This window comes from Xenopus laevis, chromosome 4L (genome assembly GCF_017654675.1).
Source record: "Xenopus laevis strain J_2021 chromosome 4L, Xenopus_laevis_v10.1, whole genome shotgun sequence".
NCBI classification, from domain to species: domain Eukaryota; kingdom Metazoa; phylum Chordata; class Amphibia; order Anura; family Pipidae; genus Xenopus; species Xenopus laevis.
Genome location: NC_054377.1, coordinates 30,872,285 through 30,889,918, shown reverse-complemented (window position 1 = coordinate 30,889,918; position 17,634 = coordinate 30,872,285). Strand labels below are relative to the sequence as shown.

The 17,634-nt window shown below is 37.0% G+C and overlaps 1 protein-coding gene across 1 annotated transcript; it reads left to right on the top strand.

Annotated features, from left to right (window-relative positions):
• Window positions 1-615: 615 nt before the first annotated feature.
• ctsf.L (cathepsin F L homeolog) lies at window positions 616-17,430 on the top strand. Its single transcript, XM_018257718.2, has 14 exons — window positions 616-890; window positions 1,068-1,181; window positions 3,950-4,031; window positions 4,567-4,634; window positions 5,037-5,112; window positions 5,592-5,705; window positions 6,986-7,131; window positions 7,230-7,326; window positions 8,834-8,914; window positions 9,909-10,028; window positions 10,482-10,546; window positions 13,346-13,436; window positions 13,518-13,576; window positions 13,989-17,430. Exons 1-14 carry the CDS (start codon window positions 687-689, stop codon window positions 14,061-14,063), a joined length of 1,392 nt encoding a protein of 463 aa, XP_018113207.1. The 5' UTR covers window positions 616-686; the 3' UTR covers window positions 14,064-17,430.
• The last annotated feature ends 204 nt before the right edge of the window (window positions 17,431-17,634 follow it).

The following is a 17,634-nucleotide window of genomic DNA, read 5'->3' as shown; positions in this document are numbered from 1 at the left end:
ACAGCAGTGAACATTGACACGCGGCAAGCTTGGCTCCCACCTCCCCCAAGGTAACCCGGCGTCTATATACTTCCCAACACAAAACCCGGAACTTGCAACAACCTACCGCACTGATGCAGCACCAGCGGTACAGGAACTCACAACGCGTTACTTATGCCTCCTTACCTCAGACTCCTGCAGCTCACTCCTCACATCCCTGTCTATGGAGACACACCCCCTCCATAGAAGAAACGCCAATCACTTTCCCTACCTTAAAAAAAAAACCTGCGGTGGGCGGGGATACGTGGAACGCATAGCTGCCAAGTTACGAAAGGGCAAATTAGTGGAACGTGGAACGCATAGCGGCCATGTTACGAAAGGGCAAATTAGTGGAACGCATAGCTGCCATGTTACGAAAGGGCAAATTAGTTTGCCAATAATACTAATGGTAGTTACTGTAGTTTAATAGAAACATAAGCGTACATTCTTTATTTGTTTAGTACACTGCCTTTTTAGCGTTTTAACAACATCCACCAAACATCTACTGTCAAATATCTCTTTTACTGCGGCGTCAGCAGGCCCTAGTAGAGCTAAGCACTCCCATAGGTGCAAGTCCTCCCGCCCACCTCTAATCACGTGCTCGTGATGTCACGAGCTCCTGCTGCAAGTGACAGTCCGTTCTTGTGTCCGATGTTTACATAATCACTATGGCTTGTTACAGAGTGAGCTTATGCTTTCTGCTCACCTATTTGCTTTTAGTTTTTGGGCATCCCCCGGGCCGCTGGATAGATATTCCTTCCGATGCGCCAGAGGTGAAACAAGTGGCTGATGTGGCTGTGAGGGAGTTCAACAGGGTAAACAATGGCGAAGAGATTTACCGTCAAATCAGGGTTACCCAAGTCAAGAAAAAGGTGACCTCGTTTTTTATTTTTGTATTAGAAGAAAGTTGATTTGCTGTATCTTTCTGTTACATGCTAATGTTTCTTTTTATTATTGAATGTCTCTAAGTAATCACAAGTGGAAGGCAGAATTTTAGTATATTTATTTACTGTACCCCAATATTTGACTTCTGTTTGCCTCTTTTACAGATCGTGTCCGGAACAAACTATGACCTGACTCTTATATTAGGACGCACCCAATGTAAAAAGGGACACGATTCTCTTCTGGATAGCTGTCTGCGAAATTTTTTCGCTCCCTTGATGGTAAGTAAGACCTGGGGTGCCTAAAAGTATCAACAAAGCCATTGTTTATAGTCAGCTAGAAATCAGCACACTGTTATTGTTGGACTTGCACTTGGGAATCATCACAATACCAGTCACACTGGAAAAGCAGAGTCAGACATTGTGAGAGTCATGCGACAGGCAGATGATTCGTGGAGGAGATTGTGGTGTATTTGTATGGAAAACACACTCCGTATGACTCAGCATAACTGTTGTTTTGCTGCTAGGGTAATTGTGTTGACGAGATCCTCAACCCGTAAACTGACATTGCCTAATGAAAGAAAATGTTATTTTAAGCAACTGCCAAATATATATACATTAAATATGTCATGGCTTTAAAGTCATTTTTAAATGCATTTGGTATAAAAAGCACCGCCTGTCTGGCAATTTATATTCTCGGACTTCTCAAACAATATAGCAGAAGCCAGCGGATAAAGAGACCTGTATGAGAACTAATTTCTGCTACATTGTGTCAAAAGTCAGAACCAGAGATGTAAAGGATCTGAAAACCTGATATCCAGAAAACTCATGGAAAGGCATTATCTGCTCATATTGCCGACCAATGACACTTCTTTATCCAGTAGTGTAGTTCTAGAACTGACCCAGCAGCTGCTGAAGAAGAGACACCCATTGGGACCCTGATTGATTATCATCTGTTATATATATGGTGTCAACACATTTAGGGCAATGTCACATGGTGACTGATCTCGGCCTGTAAAAAGAGTATGCAAAGAATCAGCTCCAACCTTGACATTAGCTTTCTTTGCCTGCACCTGGAAATATTGCACCAACCCATGCCCATGTGCAGGCACAGGCGGTGGATTTTGGTCTTGAAATACTAGCATTTTCTCACTGAAATTCACTGTGTGTGCCTGCACCCGGGCCAACGCAGTGGTTCTGGATACAGGCAAAGATGAAATCCAATGTCAGCTTTGGGGCTTATCAGCCACCATGTGGCTTTAGCCGAAAGGTGGCCATACACGGGCAGATAAAGCTGCCAATATCGGTCGTTTGGACCAATTTGACAGCTTATCTGCCAGTGTATGGGGGCTTCCGACGGGTCTTACCGATCGATATCTGGCCACGATATCGATTGGGAAGGTTTGATTTTTAACTGACCGACCCGTCGAAGCCCCTTGACGTATCATAATTCGATCGTTCGGCCGAACGTTCGAATTACCCCCGATATAGCCATGCCGTTAGTGGCATATCGGGGAAAGATCCGCTCGTTTGACGATGTTGCCAAACGAGCAGATCTTTTAGTCTATGGCCAGCTTTACACATCGTTTTACAAAGATTAAACATCATTCACAGCCCCAGTGGTGCTAACGTCCCTATCACAGGTCAGTATTTTCAGGAGCCTGTTAACATGCCTGCATGTTTTTGGAAAGGAGGAGGAAACCCACGTGGACATTGGGAGAACATATAAACTCCTTGTAGCCCAGGCTTCTCATTGTTTGGGCAAATCTACGATTGTAGGCTGATGAAAAGATATGGATCCACTCTCTTTCACAACTCAGTTTATCTGCACTAACACTGTACTCCTGAGAGCAGGTGTGCAGAGCGGAGATCAGCCCAAAAAATGAGAAGCAGGTCTTTTTGGGCAAACTTCGATACTCTCTGCGTAGCAGATCTCAGGCAGTAGCTCTACTTCTGAGTGCAGATACAAGGAACTGCGAAAGAGAGCGGATCTACTTCTCTTTGCCTGCTTGCAAAATGCAGTTAGAGAGAACCAGAGCCAACACTCAGGGTACCTAAGGTCTTATATCTATCGAGTCACTCCAGATTCTGAGATTAGTGGTTGTTTTTTGGCTTTGAATATAGTGAAGTGCTTAACCTCTGTGTATTATCCCTTGGGATCAGGTGCTTAGCAGTAAGTTGCCCAACCTGCCACGGGTCAGGAAAATCATATGCAAAGTCCAAAAGACTGCAGCACACTGACAAATTAAATCAGTTTTGTTATGTGGTTTTTATTGGCTCAAATTTTTAAATGTAAGTTTTGGATTGGCTTTGAATATAAACCAGTTGATCTGTGGGGATTTTGTAAATGTACAATGGTGTGAAAATGATTGTGTTGTTAAACAGGATTGCTATAAGAAAGCATATTCCTTCTTTGTTTATACAAAGACCTCTTATTTATTGTTTTGAATGTATCTGTTGGTGATTCTATGCTAAGTATACTATGCTATATATTGGTTCTTTTTTCCATAGACTTGTTCTTAGATCATCAGAAGAGGGTGCTCCAGTTCAGTATTGTTTATGTCTTGGAAAAACAACATTGTTCAAAATTGAATTTGTCAATTATTATGTGTAAACTTCCACGGAGGGCACAAAAGGGGTTATTATGTACCACAGGTAACCGCAAATTAAATTTATGAGCAATGTTTATGGCTAATTTAGGGTTAATAGGCAAATGTGGTCCACAAATTATGGAAATACCTTATCTGAAAAAACCTCAAACCCCAAGCATGTGCACACATAAGCTTTTGTAATAATTGAATTACTGTAAGACAATGCACAGGAAATTCTATGTGCTGTTTCAGAATGTTTGAAGGTCTTGCTTTTCTGATCTTATGAAATGGGGCATGAGATGGTATGACTTATTTCATGGACAATGGATATATTAAAAATGTCTGAATAAGATAAAATTTAAGTTAATGAAATACCCTTTCTTGCTAGTCTTACAGTGATCAATGTTTTATGCGGTTTTGTATTATTTTAGCTCTAAACTGTGTTTTCTACTTCCCCAGGGAGTAAAGTGCACTTTTTCTATATTAACTGTCCCTTGGATCAACGAGACAAAAATCCTACATCAGATGTGTTCCCAGGAAAGTAAGTATATATTATACCATCTTAAACCATGCATTTCACAATACACACATTAGTTAAACTATAGCAGACAGGCTTGGGAGGTTTGAGGATAATAATGATCAAAATGCTGATTGTAGCACTTCTCCTTGCAAGTGGGAAGAGACCAGCAGCTTTTCCAGGACTCATTTCATACCATCAAATTTATGTAGTGAATAATGTACCAAGTGCTTTTATACAGGCGACTCTAAGGTGACTTCTAATTTCCTCATATTTTACAGCAGGGGGTACATAATTTATTATAATATACAAGTTTCTGTGAGTCGTGTGAACAAAATTACATTACTGAATATAATGACATCCCTAAGCACCATTTATAAGGATACAATTTACAGGCTATTCGTTGCTCTGTTGTATTATATGGGTATAATCCATATATGTCATTTTATCATACACATCCATTCCCTTTGCCATGTTTTAAGTATGCATAAGATCTGCTTTATTTATGTTATTGATAGATAAAATAGTGCTTTTGCATATGTAATTGTTTTTATCCTAGGTTTCATAATGGAATTAACTGATACAGAAACATCTCAGAAGCATAATGTACCATCGTCAGAATCAGAGGTATGCGGTATATTCCAATACTACAGCCCTAGTTTTTTATTAAAGGGGTTGTTCACCTAAACTCCCACGCATATATTTTGTACTTTTAGGTTACCTCTACCTCTACCAATTTACAGGTCATATATTGTTCCATAAATATTTATATGTATAAAGCTGACCTGGTCTTAGCTTCTAGGGAGCATTCTCCTGATTGGGATCAGGGAGGTCAAACATGGCAGCCACCAACCCCAATGAACTACTCTTTTGGTAGGCCCTTTTATAAAGTGTGGGTGGAGAAAGGGAACTGTTCAGGCAAGGTTGTGGTGGAGGTTCATTCTCCATTAAGTCTGTTGTCTCGTTGAGCTTTAAATTAGTTAGGCTATTTTGACTTTTTGTGTAGTGACATAACAATCTCTTTTCTAGGATGAAATGTTAAAAACATTGACACTTTTTAAGGATTTTGTGACAACCTATAATAAAAAATACAGTGATCAAGAAGGTGAGGCAATTTGGTTCTAGAATGAAAATGCATTCTCTGCACAATTTGGTCTTCATGATGGGTTTTGACACATTTTCTTCACAATAAGCCTTATTGTATATGAATATCATCTGGTTGGTGTGTAATTACAGACCATTTTCCTCCAGTCCAAAAAATAATTGCCACCATTTATTAATCTTACTTTTGTAGATAGATATGGGCTATTAGACAAGCGGAAACATTTTGCTATTTTACTAAATAACTTGAATGTTATTATTTTAAACTGTGTATTCCACATTGTATGTATAGGCTTCAGGAGTCAGATGACATAAGGTCGGCATGACGTGGGGGGCATTGATATAAAGGCTCAAAACTGGACAAGTGGCAACCCTTAATATATATTTATAATGTTATCTTCTATTGAATAGTTGAAACTTTCTAAGCCACATAACAGTTATATAAATGATTATATGCCAATATTTCTCAATTTATAATACCAGAGGCAGCAAGGCGTTTAAAGATCTTTTCCCAGAATATGAAGAAGGCTCAGATGATTCAGGAGATGGATCAGGGAACTGCAGAGTATGGTGTCACTAAATTCAGTGACCTCACTGGTAAGTGACTTCATGCCTACTAAACAAGTATTTAAATTTATTTGTGAAAAAGATACATATTAGATGACTTGGTGATGTCTGGTGTGAAATACTCCAAATACACCAGACCATATTTTGCAAGTCAGACTGTGTTCTTGTGTAGCAAATTGAATAGTTTAAAGGGATTATTCACCTTTATATTACCCTTTAGTATGATGTAGAGAGTGATATTCTGATACAAATATATAAAAAAAGAAAAAATGAAGACCAATTGAAAAGTTGCTTAGAATAAGTCATTCTATAACATACTAAAAGTTAACTTAAATGTTAGCCACCATTTTAATCATATGATTTATGATTACCTAAACTATGTGGCATGTAAAGACCCCAAACTATGCAAAATACACCAGACCATATTTTGCAAGTCAGGCTATGTTCTGACCTAGCAAACTGAATAGTTCAATCAATATGCTTTATAATTACCTAATCTATTTGGCACACAGAGAACCCAAAATATGCATATGCATATGCATCAGCTTCTTCAACACACTGAACTAATTTTAGGCATTGCAGAAACAGCAATTTTTAGAAAAGGGGTCTACTTGAAGGTACGGTACAATGTGCGGAACTACATCCCAGGATCCCCTTGTGAGTTTTCATGATACTAGTTATATAGGGCACTTGAAGTACAGATGAATTAATGAATAACCTGCTGTTGCCAAATGAATAGGCCAGAAGTCAAGAATATACACCCTATGTTTTTTGTACTTAATGCACTTCTTTTCAGAATATAGGCCCTGTGCACTTGAGATTTATCAAGGGTCTAATTTCGAAGTGCAAAAAAAGTCTAAATTCGACCATCGAATATTCAAAGTCGAAGTATTTTTAACATTGTATGATCGTACTATTATCCTACTACGATCGAACTTCTATTCGAATGATTTGAACGATTTAATTGTACGATCGTACGATTTTACTTTGACTTCTAAAAACTTAGCCAAATGTTGGCTATATGTTCTAGGAGGTCCCCATAGGCTAATATAGCAATTTGGCAGGTTTAAGGTGGAGAAGTGTCAAACTAGAAGTTTTTTAAAGAGACAGTACTGCGATTATCGAATGGTCGAATAGTCAAATTATTTTCACTTCGAGTCGAAGTCAGGCCTATTCGATGGATGAAGTACCCAAAAGATAGTTTGAAATTCAAAGTTTTTAAATTCGAAACTTCACTTCGACCCTTAGTAAATCTGTCCCTTAATGTATACATGCAAATGGACAACTCTTGTTTTAATTATTTTTTTCAGAGGATGAGTTCAGAAGTCTGTATCTGAATCCTTTACTTTCCAGCATCCCCCCTCGCCAAATGAAGAAAGCTATATTACCAATTGTGTCTGCACCTGATCAATGGGACTGGAGAGACCATGGGGCCGTCACAGAGGTTAAGAACCAGGTTGGTGTTTAAGAGACCATCATTTATAGTAGGGAACCTAGTGAAAGTAATTTTTTTACCCTTTAAAAAACATTTAATACTTTTTCTGTCCTATTTAGGGGATGTGTGGATCATGCTGGGCATTTTCAGTAATTGGTAATATTGAAGGACAGTGGTTTCTGAAAAAAGGATCTCTGGTTTCTCTCTCTGAGCAAGGTAAACCTTTTTTTTGCATATAACAGAAACACATTCACTAGTTTAATCTCCTTTTCATTGCTCATGGCCATTATAATTTTATTTTCCTTATTAAAGGAGAAGGAAAGGTTAAAACTAAGTAAGCCTTATCAGAAAGGTCCATCTAAATATACCAGTAAACCCCCAAAGTAGTGCTGTTCTGAGTCTCCTGTCAAAAGAAACACTGCATTTCTTTCCTTCTATTGTGTACACATGGGCTTCTGTATCAGACTTCCTGCCTTCATCTTAAACCTCATTGCCCTGGGCAAGAGCATGCTCGGTTTCTCCTCTTCCCCCCCCCCACCCTTCTCTGCTGTAATCTGAGCCCAGAGCAGGGAGAGACCCAGGCAGGAAGTGATGTCACACCACGTTAATACTGCAGCTCCTATCCTACACAAACAGAGAGTTTCTAGAGCTTTTTACTAAGGTATGGTAAAACATTCTACAGAATATATATAGAATTCTAGCTTGCACTATTGCAGCTAATCCATTGGCAATAAAATGCCTCCGTAGCTTTACTTCTCCTTTAAAAGCAATATTAGTTGAATATGACTTTTCTTACAGGGCATGCCTAGCTTCTTTAAAGGGGTTTTAATGGCATACAAGCCTCTCTTGAACTATCGAATGCATCTGTTATCAGATATAGCTTCGGGGAGAGAATCACAAAACGTCACAGATCCCACTATGTAAAAAAAACCCTCTTTGTATCTTAAAATTAAATCTATTTTCACCTAATCTGAATGGTATCCCTTGCATCTGCTTAAAGGATCTTCCAGTGAATAATCCATTAGAGAGTTTATTGTGTGGCCCATTGTATAGTATACTTATACATAGTCATAATAGCCCCTTGTATAGTATACTGATATCATACACCATGTCAACTCGGCCAACGTTTCCTCATAACTGATATCTTTAGCCAGGTTTCTTTTGTAATTGCCAAGTCATTTTACTGAAACCCCACTGACTGAGTTATTACTTATTGCATCATAAAAGGCTGTTTGACATGATCTATCCTTCATCAATCATCACTAATTACAACTTACAATGCCATTCTCCAGAATATACTTTTGAATGTTTATCCCTTAACAAACCTTCAAATAACTTACCCGCAACAGATGTCAAACTAAAGGTAACCATACATGCTTTCCTGAAATTTAAAATGTCGTTGACCCATTGTATGTTTTTTTGCAACAAACATTAAATGATATTATTACCAGGTTTTCTTTTACTGGTGTATCATAGATACTAACTGTAAATTGTGCAGTTTTATAAAATATAAAGACCAACATATAAACTGTACTTTCTTTGTAACATAAATATCCAACCGAGAAAGAAAACGAGTATGTATTTTAGACAGAAGCTGCTTAACAAAATTTCACAGACCAAGGTCTGGTGGTGTATACGCTCAATGTTTCATTTTTAGCTCTCATGGTTGCTTTCCCCAATGCAGTGTGGCTCACTTTCTGCTATTGGCTTGTAATTCTTACAGAGTTGGTGGATTGTGATGGGGTGGATCATGCATGTGCAGGAGGTCTTCCATCCAGTGCTTATGAAGCCATTGAGAAGCTGGGTAGGTGACACTTAATACTGTATGTTATCTGACTACATTAGCATTTCAATCAAATGAATGTGTCGCCAATAGTGATGGGTGAATTTGTTGAAACGGCGAAAATTTGCGAAACGATTTGAAGTCAATGGGCGTCAAAATAATTTTGACGTGCAACAATTTTTATATGTACGACTATTTTGTCCAAATGCATTAAAGTCAATGGGCGTCCGAATAATTTTGACGCACAACAATTTTTATTCTCGCTCCAATTTTGAGTGCGGACATTGCTGTTCAATTATTCTATATTTTATGACTGCAACCAGCCATTTTTATTTTTTGTAATGTGAGAGCCAGCTAATCTTGAGAGTGCACAGTCTTACTGGCCTCTGTAAGAAATACTCTATTACAACTATTGAAGTGGGAGTGGCAGCCGAGAAAAAAAAATGCTGGTTGATGTATCAGGGCTTAAGAGCCTGGGAAGAACACTGTAATTGTTTACAAATGTTAACCAAATACTATATTTTGTAGTAGCCATTCTGATATAATATCATTTGCCAGGAGTCTGCGCCTGTGTACAAGTAAAGGTGGCCTGTCAGTAGAGTCCTTTGTACCCATTGGCTACCTGCAGTATTTTTCAAGTTGTTGGTATTGTGGGTTACTGTATAAGCCTATTTTACCAGTTTTTACATGTTTTACCTTCCTTCTCTTTCAAATGATGACATTTCATGGTGACAGTAATTCGATTTCCAGTCTATGATGGCGTCACTTCCTGTTTTAGTGTGGCCAGTGGGATGGGTTAGGATGGAAATCAAGCAGTTGGGGCTTTGATTGGGTATTACATCCAAGGGACTTACAATGTGGTTTTGCAGGTACTGGTCTACACTAGAGGTGTGGGTCTACCCAATAAGCCCCACACAGGTCTTTCTACCATGTAGTTTGAGAAAATGTCCCAATGTTTTGCCATGACTTAATTAGCTTTGCATGTGTGCTGATATTTTCATTCTTTTTCTTTTAGGAGGCTTAGAGACTGAACAAGAGTACAGCTACCAGGGACACAAGAACACTTGTAACTTCTCAACCACTAAAGTATCTGCCTACATTAACAGCTCTGTGGAGATCCCAAAGGATGAAAGTGGTTAGTGCTTTAGATGGAACAAAGTTGATAAGAGCACTACAGAAGAAACATTTCTATTATTAGAAAACCAATTCAGCTAAGATTACCTTCAGCTGCAGATTGGTTTCAGGAGTAATAAATATAATTGTTTATCATAGGTTTGTGAAATATGATAAACTCTTTTTCAAGCTCCAATCTGCAGAATAATGGTCTGAAAACATATTGAAGCTTGTTTACAAAGTATGGGAAAATGTGCCCAGCTTCAGTAGCCTAATAGCAGCCAATCAGATATTTGCTTTCATTATTTTGCCTTTAATATAATAAACCAAACTCATTGGTTGATATGGGTTCAGGCAAAGGAATCTCAGTGACAAATGATCATGTTAAAAACATTAAAAAAACTGTTCAACAGGAGAGAATAACACGGTATAGTTAGTTTTTGAGGATTAATTCATTGTTTTTAACAATTTTCAGATATAGCAGCCTGGCTAGCGCAGAATGGACCAATATCCATAGCTCTCAATGCCTTTGCTATGCAGGTAGGTGAATTCATTTTTTGACTGTAGTTCTTTACAGATAGATTTCCATCTTAAGATAATGACACTGAATGTTTTGATTACCTCAAATCTTTAAACATTTCAACATTTCAATACCTTAAATATTTTTCAAAATTCTATCAGTAAAATCCCTGATGCCTCTAACATATAAGAGGAGTTATTATTATTAGAGAACCCTACCAGTCATATTTTCATGGTTGTAATTCCATAATCTACAGTCAGTCTGGTGCATAAGCAAGAAGTTCTTGTGCAGGTCTTTGCGACTGTCACTTCATTTGCTGCATCAAAGTTATGTCCCAAAATAGAGAACAGAGGTCTTACCGTTATCTTGTGTCAGGGAGCTGCTATCTGGTTGCCTTCCCATTGTTCTGTTGTGAGGCTGCTGTTGGGAAAGGGAGGGGGGTGATATCACTAAAATTTGCAGTACAGCAGTAAAGAGCGACTGAGGTTCAGAGCACATGACTGGGGGCTTCATGGAAAATGGCAGGATGTCTAGCCCCATGTCAGATTTTAAAATTAAATATAAAACATTATATACAATATAAAACATAATATACAATCAGTTTGCTCTTTTGAAAAATGTATTTCAGTGCAGAATTCTGCTGGAGCAGCACTATTAATTGATTCAGTTTGAGGGAAAAAAACATGTTTTCCCATGACAGTATCCCTTTAACCTTCTACCAACTAGGAAAAAGGAACCTTGATTGCTGGCAGAAAATGTCTTATCATGCTAGCAGTGTTGTGCTTTTTTCACAGCCTTTTAAGGAATGATCAGCAACTCTTAGGGACAACTGGAGGACACCATTCATGTGACCTTTTGGTGCCCTAGATTTATAAAAAAATAAGCAATCTTGAGTTACGACTCCAGTATATGGAATCACCTTTATTCCATCAAGCATATATGGACACATACTGCTGAGTTCACCAAATAATAAAAGCTGACAGTACTGAATTTGGTAGTCCTTGCCAGTCCTTTCCTCTCTGTTTTCGAGCTAGGTTAATTAAGAATGTATGGGCTGGTTGTAAAACAGAATTTTCATTCTACGTAGGTGCTGACATTTATTTTTTGGACTTGTTTTAGCCTCCACCAGGGGTCTTAATATTAACTACAGATATTAGATGCCACTATTTGAGACAGATGCACAATATTATGCTTGCAGTGACTTGCCAACAATTAGTAGTTATAAATGTAAAATTTTCACAGCTAAGCCGCCAGTCCTGACCACAGTGTAACATCACATGGAAGAAAAGGCCACGGGTTGACACATTTGTGGCCAGCTAAGGAAGTCTATGAAGAAATGATTTTTCTGCAACCAGTAAACAACTGCTTAGTGACTTTGTGACATTTCTTTAGCAATGATTTTCAAAATCCCTTTTGAAACTAGATTTTGAGAAATTAAATACAGTGACCACATAAGTCTTTCAGCCATTTGGTGTATTTTAGAGCACTCTACTCATTACATATTACTGTGCTTATATATTATGTGTGATATAACTATGTTTAACAAATGAGTGCTGCTCAGTTCTTGATAAGCCACCATACCACGAGCCCTCAGTGAAAAAACAGCGTTCAATGGACATTGATTACAGGTAATGCTAGAATGCACATAAAAAATAAAACAAGTTAGGGACCGCCATTCGGGGTTTACCTTGACGTGGTATGGTGGCTTATCAATTTTATGATCATAACTTTGTAACAAAATAACCCCTATTTGGGTACATATGCAATAGCATTTATTATACTTATATATATACTTTAAAGCCTTTAGAGTGCTCCCACAACCCCCCTGTTTGATATTGTATATATATATATATATATATATATATATATATATATATATATATATATAACAAACAAGGGAAAGTTGTGCTCACCACTAATTTTTTAAAACCATTAGGCGGGGGTGCAATGAGGGTGTGACCACAAAACACATATAGCCAACTACAAGATTCCTCTGCACTCAACCCATTATCAATATATTTATAATGGGTTGAGTGCAGAGGAATCTTGTAGTTGGCTATATGTGTTTTGTGGTAATAATATCTTCAGAATGGACCCGCACTCCAAACATTTTCATTTCAATTCTTTATTTTAACAACACTCGTGTATCCAAAGTTTCGGCCCTCGTTGGGGCCTTTATCCTTGTTTGGAGTGCGGGTCCATTCTGAAGATTATATGCAATAGTTGACCGAGCACCCACGAGTGGATTGACGAGTAAAAGGTGCGGGTACTTCCAGAAGTATTATATATATATATATATATATATATATATATATATATATATATATATATATATATATATATATAGTGAAAATGTATAGTTTGCTGTATATAGGTCTATCCTACAGATTAGCATGGGAGTACAGGTATGAGATTCATTATTTGGAAACCCATTATCCAGAAAGCTCAGAATTGTAGGAATGTCTTCTCACATAGACTCCATTTTATCCAATTAATCCAAATGTCTTAAATGATTTCCTTTTTCTCTGTAATAATAAAATAGTACCTTGTACTTAAACCAAACCAAAATATAATTAATCCTTATTGGAAGCAAAACCAGCCTTGGGTTTTTTTTTGTGTAGACTTAAGGTATGAAAATCCAAATTACAGAAAGATCTCTTATTCGGAAAACCCCAAGCATTTTGCATAAAAGGTCCCATAACTGTACTTTTTTCTTTCGTTGATAATTATGTATAGCTCCTCAATTTTTGGTGTAAATTAATTCCCTTTTCTGCTTTTAGTTTTTTTTATAATACTGATTCCTGGATTTGATCTTTTAGTTTTATCGAAAAGGAATTTCTCATCCTTTCCGTATTCTGTGCAATCCTTGGATGATCGACCATGCTGTACTATTAGTTGGCTATGGAGATCGTAAGTATTAATACACAGTTTTTAATGTCAATAAAATTATTACACTTTCCTTAAACTGTGCCTTTTTGTATATCTTTGCAGGTAAAGGCACCCCCTTCTGGTCAATAAAGAATAGTTGGGGAACAGACTGGGGTGAGCAGGTATGAAATGGCAAGAAAAATATTAATGGGGTAATTTATTATATGCAGGGCAAGGTGCTGAGTGCAGAAATATGGACCCCGTTGGTAGCAGAATTGCCACAGGTTACAGAGAACTACATTTGCCCCATGAATACAGCCCTGTCTGCATTCCTAAGGGTCCATTATGACAGGACTGCCTAGCATCCACCTACAGTGCGCTATCCACTTTGCACCATTATAGCCAGCACAGGATGCAGTTATACCACAAACAGAAGTACTCTTGCACTTTTATCCCCTTAGAGCTTTTGCACTTCTGCTACACTGAAGGAGTAGATCTCTCTCAACTCTTTCTCAGTCCAAGCCAACTAGTTGAGATTAATAGAAGAGCATATCAGCACACACTTCTTTTTAACAATATTCTTTTTTTTCCTAGGGTTATTACTATCTGTACCGTGGCACTGGAGCATGTGGAATGAACACAATGTGCAGCTCAGCTGTCGTTGAGTAAAGTAACCATACAGGTTCTGAAGCTGATTCATAAAGATGTGTTAAAAATAAACCAATAATTGTTGTTTTATGCTGTATAAAACTGAACATATTTAAAAGCTCTGTAATCATTTTATTTGACTTGTATCCAATTGTAAAATTTAAGCACAAAAAGAACTTTCCCTTGATGCCAGGAAGTTTCTCCTGCCCAAATGAGTTATACCAGGTCTAGAGTGATATAAAACACTGACCTCATTTTAGGAGTAAAAAAAAATGCACACCTTTATAAACAAGTCATTTAGTTATTTTGATTATTTCCAAAATCACAATACATATCATTAATTCACATGTAAGAGCTTTATAAATATGCATGTGTTTTATACCAACTTTTACACTGGAAATTATTTTACACAGCTTTAGAAATACAGCCTAATCTTCCTCTTTGTTTTTACCTTAATTGATTGAAAGAAGTGTATTTGATTATTCACAATCTATACCTGCAAATCATAGCCAGTGTATTCAGATGTGTTGATATCTTGATCAGTTGCTTTGGTGTGGGTCATCACTTATGTACCATTAGAACACTAGCACCCACCTGGTAAGTTATTGTCCACTCTACCCACAGCTAAATAAGACAAAACTTTGATAGGGAGTTCACAGTCTAATGGGGGTAACATGAAATGAGAAGGAAGAGAATTTCTCAAAGCAATACAACAGAAACAACAATGCACTTTTCTGCTAGATGTAGTTTTATTTTCTGTTGAAATGTTAATAGGCCATCAAACATGTTTCTGAATAACCTGGAAATGACACAGGCCATTTTATTGATTTTGCAGTTGAGTTTAGGTACTGCATCCTTAACGGTGCAAATGATGATAGCTAAAATAATTATCTGAATACTCTCATTCAGAGATTTTCCGTTATGAACTGAAAGAGCCTGGTACTCTTCATAATATGTTGTATATATATTTACATGGTAAACATAGTAACATTTACGGGTAACTGGAACAACTGGTACAGAATATAATAATAAGCAGAAAATGCAGGGGCAGAGCTATTTGACATCAGTTTATTTTCAAAGATAGTGTTCATTAGTTGCAGCCACTTAAACAGTAAAAACACAACATATATCACATTGCAAGAGACCTCTACCCCCACAGCAGAACCAAAATCGATTAAGCTTTTGTTAAGTAGTAAAGTATATGCTTCACCTTCAAATGGAAGTGTCTAATTGCTACATTCACACTAGTATAGAATGTCTAATACAGGGGCAGTATGATTCCTGTGTCAGCATCTTGTGTTCTTTTGCACGTAACTTAATTTGTCTCCAGCACAGAAATAATATAAGCTATGGGGCAGGCATTAACTACTTTTTAATATCTGTTAACAGTCTTATTCATGTTTACAGTTTTTATATAGTATCTAACATTTTACAGTATTCATATACTGCCACACCAATGCATATTTTTACTGGTTTTCCTCTTAGTAATATTTTACTGTTACATATCTTGGTGTCTTTATCTGTAGTTGGAATCACATTTTGACTGCTTTCCTTTAAAGGATACCAATATTTGAAATTACATTATGTGTATATGGAAAGCCAATGTGTATATGGAAACAGAAGCCAATTTACAGATAAATATAGAAGACCAAAAATATACCCGGTTTATAATTGTATTTACAAGAAACCTGTTATAGCCAAAGCGCTGGAGCATTATATATATATATATATATATATATATATATATATATATATATATATATATATATATATATATGTATATGTGTATATATATATATATATAATACTCCAAGAAACCGCACTTGGACTTGGAGTGCAGTTTCTTGGAGCATTATGTATTGATTGACCAGCACCCAGGCAGGTGCTGTTTCGTTTTGAGTGCACCAGAATTATATGTGTGTGTATATATATATATATATATATATATATATATATATATATATATATATATATATATATATATATATATATCTAATATAAAAGTTCATATAATGATTCACTGGCATGGATGAGCTCATGTCAAAAAGGGGGTAATTTTTTATGATGATGCTTTGAAGCTCAGCAACTCCACACATTTTGTTTAATTTGTTTGTATCCTATGTATTCTACATTCTGATTGGTTGGATAGATTCGCTGGCCAATTGGTGGCAGGGAACTGATATTTTGTGAACTTAAAGTAGTTGTTGACCTCCCAGAATGAGAGTCTAGTCACATTGTCTTGCATTCTGTGAGCAAATAATTGATATATGAAAATATGGTAGGTGAGGACCAGAGCGGCATTCGCTAAACCATTACAGTGTTACTGCACAATTGATGCATGCTGCAGATTTGGTTAGACAGGTGACAGTGGCATTTTAATAAGATGTGGCCATTGCAATTATTGTTAACATGTAATTTTAGAGCACCAACATATTGCTCAGTGCTGAGCGCTAACATATGAACAAGCAATCCTGGGATTTGAGTAGTGACATTGTCTTACAGCCCTCCAAACAGCAGTAGTTTATTTAAACCATGATTTGTCTGTTTGTCATCTATATGTAGGTATTAGAACCTTAAGTGTTTTACCAATCCTTTTCTGATCTGACACAAACAAATGACCCATAAGCCAGTCGATTTCTGCAGTGGTGCCTAGTTGGACTAAGTATTGTTCACTTATATTGCTTGCAGATGGATGGTACAGTTGACAAGTCAGTTCTGTTGGATAGTGCTGCATATATTGTCATTAATTTTTATGCATGGAGTTCCTTAAACATTCGATTGGACAGTTTTTAATAGATTCCTCTCAAAGGGCCAAATACTTTGCACTATTTGGCACTACAGCAAAACCTTATTTAGGAATAGAATACATATCTTAAAGAGAGAGAATTCAGGCATTTGTATCACAGGTATTCCCATTATGCATGATATTGTTATTGGCATGGAAGAATTACACAATGTGTAATGGTTTTGTTTGATAGGAGATTGTTGGTTTACAATGAGCAGTAATGTAACAACATTCAAAATGATTCATCCAGTTTTCCTTCTTTGGCGAGTACTCACACACAATGACTGATTTTTTTCAATAACAGAAGCACACACCAAGAGATTTTCTTTCCGTTAACACTCAGAGGAAAACCAGTAAAACTTGCAGGGAGATGAAAATATCTTTAGAAGGGTCACTGAAATCAAATAAAGTTTGGTTAATTGCAGTTTGTCATAAAACTTCTAATGGTTGAAAAAGTCTAATCCTGTGCAAGTATGATTTTGGAGATTAGTCATAATAAGCTGTATGTAGCTCCTAACAGGGCCTCATTTGACTTCTGTTGATTTTAATTTGCTAATTACAAATGTTGAAAACATGTAAATGTTCAATAAAATGTGTACTGATGATTGTGTGTGCATCCTTCTGTAAATAGTACATTTGAGCATTGTATGCTGGATGACCACCTGAAGGTGTGTAGGATATAGCTCACACACTGGACATTATGGATGCTGAAGTTTTCAACTATCAACTTTATACAAAGGTGGCCATACAACAACATGTTGCTCTCCAACCCCTTGGATGTTGCTCTCAGTGGTCTCAAAGCAGGTG

What these genes read in the sequence shown, in the direction of transcription:
- ctsf.L (XM_018257718.2), top strand. Translation starts at nt 687, where the DNA reads ATGGCTTGTTACAGAGTGAGCTTATGCTTTCTGCTCACCTATTTGCTT. An exon ending in TACCATCGTCAGAATCAGAG is followed by an intron (nt 4,635 to 5,036) that starts GTATGCGGTATA and finishes TCTCTTTTCTAG; the next exon opens with GATGAAATGTTAAAAACATT. An exon ending in GATCCCAAAGGATGAAAGTG is followed by an intron (nt 10,029 to 10,481) that starts GTTAGTGCTTTA and finishes AACAATTTTCAG; the next exon opens with ATATAGCAGCCTGGCTAGCG.